Raw genomic sequence first — 6,830 nt, 5'->3', positions numbered from 1 at the left:
TTTGTTTGTAAATAGTGTTTGCCTCCTGGGGCATCAAAAAAGCCCCACAAAGGTTATCTAAAGAGCTTCATGCTGACCTGAAGTGGTACTTTCATTCTGAAGAATAATGTGCTCCGACGCAAGTAGGGCCCGTGGATGAGGCCAAGGATAACAGCTTTTAAGAGGCAAGCATGCAAAGGCAACATTTGCATCACCCCTTGTGTAAAATATGGTGGACGTCCTATCATGCTGTGGAGCTTCTTTGCTGCCGTTGGTCGTTATGCCAATACTGAATAAATCAGTGGGCAATAAAATCAGAGGTTGATCAAGTTTAGTGCAAAGTGTGTTATCCAGTCCAAGACACATTTCAAACATCCCAAAAGGAAACAGAACCCACTGAATGTTTTAAACTGGCTAGTAATTAACTAAAACCCATAGAAAACCTCCAGAAAGAGCCAAATCTGTCTTTTTCAAACTTAAACAGACAGAAGACAGGAAAAAGTCACCAACTTAAAGTTGCAAGAAGCGTCTGCTGCTGCCAAAAGTTAGGCAAACAAATGTTAACATTTTTCTTTATTATTTCACTAGATGAAATTATTCTTTGATGTTCAAAAACTCAAAAACTCTTCTAGTTGATTAATATTGAAAAAAATCTGAGCATTTAATACATGTCAACAGGATCTAAATAACAGCATGAAAGCAGTGTGTATTTTTAAATTGTTTCTCCTATCTTGTTTTTAGGAAAAACAACTTCTGGAATAACTAGCCTGGCTCCATGATGAGTGGAATTATGGGAAAACCCTTCCACTAGTGCCCCAGGACAAAGCCTCCGTCTGACATGTATAAAACAAGTCAAAATGTCAGCACGTGCCTTGATACGATTTTTCATTGAAAGATGAAAAATCAATTAAACCAGTCACTTTTAGAGCAACATAAAGAATTACAGTAACTGCAGCTGGAGTACTGGAGTACAGAATTCACAATATTGCACAATACAATATTATACAATGCAGTTGCCGAAACGTTGGCTGCGATGGTTGTTGAAGTTCAGTGTTGCGCTGGGATCACTGTGGACGATTTTCCTTGTCTGTCAGCTGACAACAGACTGGCACCCTGTTTTCATCCTCAAGTACAGCTGGTTGGAGTATACGGATGAAGATGCTAGCCCAGAGAAAGTGTGCAACTGCTCAGCAATCCTACAGGGCGAGCAGGAGGCACTGGAGCAGGCCAAATTACTCACCATCACTAAGGACTTCCGTAAGAGTATTCAGATCCCTGATGAATATTACAATAATGCAACCCAAGACTGCAGGTGTGTTGCTTCAGACCATTTGTTTTTTTAATTCAATAACTTTGAACTATAAAAGCATTTATATGCAACATTTTTACAGGAGTTTCAAGTTGAAGAAGTACTTAACAGTGCCATTAAGCAAGGAAGAGGAGGACTTTCCTCTGGCTTATTCTATAGTAGTGCATCACAAGGTATGCAGATTCTAAATTCTGAATTCAATTGCAAACAAACTTAAAAGAAACTGTGCTCTGGATTGTAACAATTTACTCTTGTCAATAACAAAAGGTACCACATAAGATTGTATACATAAAGTTTAGTGTATCCCACACAACTGTATATAGGGAAGGAGCTAGTGCTGGGCGGTATACCGGTTCACACCGAATAACGGTTTATAATTTCGTTATGATATGAATTTTTAATATACCGCCATACCGGTGTATTTGATTACACAACGGGGGGAACGCTGCGTCGCGCGACATTGTTTGAGACGGGACCCTTTTCAGTGTTGCGCTTCTAAACACGCATGTTTACTGTCTATTTTTAACGCTATTTAAAAAATACTGGTATTCGTTAAGCTGCATTTCCTTTCCCTGCTCCCTCCGTCTCTCTGTCAGCCTACACACACACACACACACACACAGCCCCTCCCCTCCGTGCACACCGCGTGTGTCTCCATCAGCGAGATCATGCCTGGGAAGCATGGAAGCTTGCTAGCTTCATTGCCGCGTTAGATTAGCTCCCATTAAAAAGTCCTATAAAAACATTTTATATTTTTAATACAATGTTGTCCCGTCCCGACCCATAGCAAACAAGCGATTACGCCTTCTTTATAAAGTTAACTAGTTGCAAGTTTGCCGTAAAAAAAAAAAAAAAAAAAAGAAGTTGGGTTGTTGAGGTCTAAACACTAGCAGCTGTGAATCAAATAAAGTAGTTTTTTTTAAACTCTTACACTGAATGTTTGCTGCTTCAATCCAGAAAAATACTTTCCACGATTGAAAAAGAGACGTGTTGAGGATGAGGAGCAGCCTGAACCGGAGGTATCAGTGTAATTAGCTATGTTATTCATTTGTTTACAATGAAGATGTGAATATTAATACAATAAAGTTCTGTGTGACCAATTATTAACGAAGGAATTATTTTGAAGAATTTTTATTTTAATTTTTAATTCTGTTCTCAATCTGTAGAAAATGCTGTGAACACCTAATTATGCATGAAAAAAAAAATACCGTGAAACCGCGATACCATGAAAAAATACCGTGATATGTATTTTTGGTCATACCGCCCAGCACTAGAAGGAGCTTATTAGAATTAGGAAATATAGCTCACATGACACCACTTGGCTTTTCAAGTTTCAAAGCAGGCCCTTAGAGTCACAAGGATCTAATGAAATATTTTGCTGTGGGAAATACAAGATTTCTCGCAGATTTTGTAACTTGTTTCACAGGAAGGATTAAAAATCTGCAGCTTCTGTTGTGACTACTTTTTCAACTGGCAGTGAATTGTTTACAGAGCGATACTTTACTGTTTCAGTGGATTTGCACTAAAGTAAATAAATTATATTTTAAAATGTGCACATGAAAAATGCAATCATTGCATTCTCTTTCTTTTTTTCCAATCTTTCAGGTGCAGAACTTTGAACGACTACTGCGAGCGATCTATGCACCTCAAAATATTTATTGTGTCCATGTGGACAGAAAAGCAGAGGTCTCGGTGTACTCTGCCATCAGTGCCATTACATCCTGTTTCCCCAATGTCTTCATGGTCAGCCAGGCTGTCAGTGTGGTCTATGCTGCCTGGCCACGCGTCCAAGCTGACCTTAACTGTATGGCAGATCTCTACAATATCAGCACAGAATGGAAATATTTCATCAACCTTTGTGGCCAGGACTTCCCTCTGAAAACCAACTTGGAGATAATAAGGAGTCTGCGCTCACTGAAGGGCGGTAACAGTTTGGAGTCAGAAAAAATGCCTCCAGAAAAGAAGTGGAGAGTGTCATATGTTCATCAGATTGTTGATGGACAAATCCAGGTACATTTTTTTGAGAATAAACACATTTATATTGATGAAGTAGCAAGAACAGTCATGATAAAACTCCATGTTCAGACTGCTCTGACCATAACCATCATACTCATGTACTGTTTGATGTTCTTAGAATACAGGAAAGCAAAAGGATCCGGCTCCCTTTAACCTGCCCATTATGTCCGGTAATGCCTACATCGTGGTTAGCCGAGGATATGTCCACAGTGTGATGAAAGACAGCCGAATACACACACTGATTGAGTGGTTCAAAGACACCTACAGTCCTGATGAGAACCTCTGGGCTACCATTCAACGAATCCCTGGTGTTCCTGGCTCAAAGCGGCCAAACCGTAAATATGATGTGTCAGATATCAATGCCATTGCACGGCTGGTGAAGTGGCAGGGGCATGAGGGACCACAGGATTCATTGGAGGCAGTATACCCAGAGTGTCAAGGCAACCATGTCAGGGAAATATGTGTATATGGTGCTGGAGACCTGCAATGGCTGCTTGAACATGACCACCTCTTTGCTAATAAGTTTGATGTAGACAGTGATCCCATTTCTGTCTACTGCTTAGAGAAATATCTCAGACAAAAAGCTCTGGATGAGTCACAGTAGGTGAATAGTTATTTTGGCATAAAGTCAAAAAGAACAAAATATATAACTTTTGCTACAAATGATTCAAATGTTTAAGATGCATTTCGTGTTCACATTCTTCACAAGGTAATCAGAGAACTGTAGACTGTGATGGCAAAGAAAGGCTCTGTTACTGAATACAGAGGTGTGAATACTTTGGACTTAACAGAGAAATAATTCAAATGTATCATTAACATTTTTAATCAGGTCTCTTACAGTCGTTTGTTATTAGTTTCTGTAATTGACCCTAAATTAAAAAATGCAAAACATTTTTTGGCTCAGGTGTGTTTAACTTTGTGCTTAAACTATTCAATGTGAACAGAAAGCAGTTGCTTTTATACATGATTATATTGCCCCTTGTTTTGATACTGTTAATATTAATAAAAGGTGAAAGACTGTTTTGGGGGGAAATGTATTTTTTTATGTAATTAGTTGTATGTATTTTGCAACCTATTGATACAGTGGACGCAACAAAAAAGTGTAAATATAAGAAAATACAAATAAAAGCAAGGTACAACCAACGAACATATTGTAACCATCAGTGCACATTTAGTATTTTAATTATGACTTCCCACTAAATTGTCTCATTATGATTCTTCTTCTATTATCTCACACACCTGTTTAACTATGCATGATGTTGCAATATTTTCACAGTGAAACAGAGAAGCTGCCACTCCCCAAACATTTGAAAAGCAAGCTTGGATGATTTTTTTCATGCCAGTACAAACAAGTACCCCTGACTGCAGACCGCAGATCGGGTACCATGGGACCGGTACACTTTCGTGGCCGTGGAAACACTGAAATAATGGCGTGTTTCCACTATGCAGTCCGGTACGGGTCGGTTTAGAACGGTTCGCTTATTTCAGTGTTTCCACTACCACGAAAGCTTACCGGTCCCATGGTACCCGTTACCATTTTTGTAACCCTTCTGCTTGGGGTACCTAGCACACAGGACCGGTTCCAGGCTCTGCTCTCTGTTGTTGGCGAGGAGGCTGTGCAGCGGGAGCTCGATGGCGCTGTGCGAAACGAAAAAGTTTTCCAGCTGATTGCCGCAAAAATGGTAGAGTGATTTCAACCGGACCACGAGCCAGTGTCGCATTAAGCTGAAGAAGCTTGGAGGTGGTTCGAAATTATGGATGTTATTTGTTATTTACGCTTCGGCACGCACTCCGCCCACCCCTAAGTGTCCCCTTTGTACAGTGGGAACGCAAGCTAACCTCAAAGCGACCCGACCCGTACCGTTCCGAACCGACCCGTTCCGGATTGCATAGTGGAACGAGGCTTTAGGTGCTGAACCTCCTTCTACCTTGTCTCTCTTACCTGCTTATCTTTTCTCCGTCTGTCATGTACAGGTACGGTTAAAAAAAAAAATTGAAATATCGTGAAAAATGTTGATATTTTTTTTTTGTCAGTCATTTTTCCTTGTAATTTTGATGATTATGGCTTACAGATAATGAAAACCCCAAATTCAGTGTCTCAGAAAATTTGAATATTACATAATAAGATCAATAAAAAAAGGATATTTTAAACAGAAATCAGTCAGGCTTCTGAAAAGTATGTTAATATCTATGAACTCAATACTTTGTTGGGTCTCCTTTTGTATTAATCATTGCATCAATGTGGCGTGGCATGATTGGCATTCAGCCTGTGGAAAGGACAAGACTCGTGGAAACTGGACTGCTTCCGTGGACGTGGTCAAGAGAACAGCGCGGTAAGCAAACAAGCTAACGTCGCTAATTCTTTGCAATTGGACATTATGGAAGAATGCTATGAGAAGCTAGTTTGTGGAAAGAGAGAAACGAAAATGACAGGGAGGGCTGTCTTGGAAAAAGTGCATCGATTAACTCAATCCAGGAAAGCTAAACTGGGCCATCTAACTAGCCAAGCTAACAAGATCGAACGGCTAATGGAAGACGATGCAAATTAAAGCTGCAGTCTGCAACTCTTTTTCAAGCATAATGCCTGGAACTGTCCGGGGATTCTGAAAGTAGTACATTAAATACCCCAATACAAAAAAAAAAATAGTTCTCTAGGTCCCCTATATGTCCTGCTAGGTCCCTCCAAAGCCAGCAGGTTTGTTTGCAAAATTGCAGACCGGACCGGTAAAAGGTGACCAATCAGGTTACGAGCTGGGCTCTGCTGCCTGTCAATCACCGATTGTGCACGCGCGATACAAGGTAGGCTCGTCCCCACGCTTATTTATCTAGACTATTGAACTTCATTACGGGCTAGTCTACTTACTGTGTCTTCCATGATCGCAAATGACAGGTGAGTTGATGAATGAGGAGTCGTGTACGCGTATCTGGCGTGCACGTAGACGTGCACGAGTTCTCATGTGTTTTGATGGGGCGGGACAGGAAGTTGAATAACTTTTCATTTTTCGGTTAAAAAATAAGCATTTCTTGCATTTTGCGACTACGGAGGTCACCGTTTTCAACTTCAAGCGTTCTGATAGATCATGTAAACTCTTAAAATGCCAAAAATTAGGACTTTACGTATGACAACAACAAATCCTGCAGACTGCAGCTTTAAACAAAGTCAAACAGAAATTACGTTTGGATTATCAAGACTCTCTATGGTGCAAGACAAATGATGCTTTAACACGATTGTTATGTGAAGAAGAAGTAGAAAAGGATCAGAGCTCATGGTTTGAGCCTAAGTTGATGCACAATCGTGGATATATGCAACATGTGGAGATGTAGATAAAAGAAGCTGATGATCGTGCTAAACAAGCTAAAGAATGTTTTGCAGACATGCAACTTGCAGACAGTGGCGTCCGCAGCTGATAGCCACAAGTATGGAAGTTTTTCTGTGCCATCAGTTTGAATGTGAATTTCTAATATTGAATTTTTACAGGATCAAAATCAGACTTTGAATTTTAAAAACCATCACACTTTGAGCACC

At 40.1% G+C, this 6,830-nt stretch overlaps 1 protein-coding gene across 1 annotated transcript in view; it reads left to right on the top strand.

Annotated features, from left to right (window-relative positions):
* LOC142382895 (beta-1,3-galactosyl-O-glycosyl-glycoprotein beta-1,6-N-acetylglucosaminyltransferase-like) overlaps nucleotides 1–4,093 on the top strand; it is a 6,413-nt gene extending 2,320 nt beyond the window's left edge. The window contains exons 2-5 of the mRNA XM_075469026.1: nucleotides 721–1,291; nucleotides 1,371–1,461; nucleotides 2,894–3,298; nucleotides 3,423–4,093. Coding sequence (XP_075325141.1) covers nucleotides 987–1,291; nucleotides 1,371–1,461; nucleotides 2,894–3,298; nucleotides 3,423–3,908 — 1,287 coding nt within the window. The 5' untranslated portion in view covers nucleotides 721–986 and the 3' untranslated portion in view covers nucleotides 3,909–4,093. The remainder of the gene's footprint in view (nucleotides 1–720; nucleotides 1,292–1,370; nucleotides 1,462–2,893; nucleotides 3,299–3,422) is intronic.
* Nucleotides 4,094–6,830: the final 2,737 nt, after the last annotated feature.

The sequence above is a fragment of the Odontesthes bonariensis genome, chromosome 6 (genome assembly GCF_027942865.1).
Source record: "Odontesthes bonariensis isolate fOdoBon6 chromosome 6, fOdoBon6.hap1, whole genome shotgun sequence".
In the NCBI taxonomy this organism is placed as follows: Eukaryota; Metazoa; Chordata; class Actinopteri; order Atheriniformes; family Atherinopsidae; genus Odontesthes; species Odontesthes bonariensis.
This window is presented reverse-complemented; position numbering and strand designations above follow the sequence as displayed.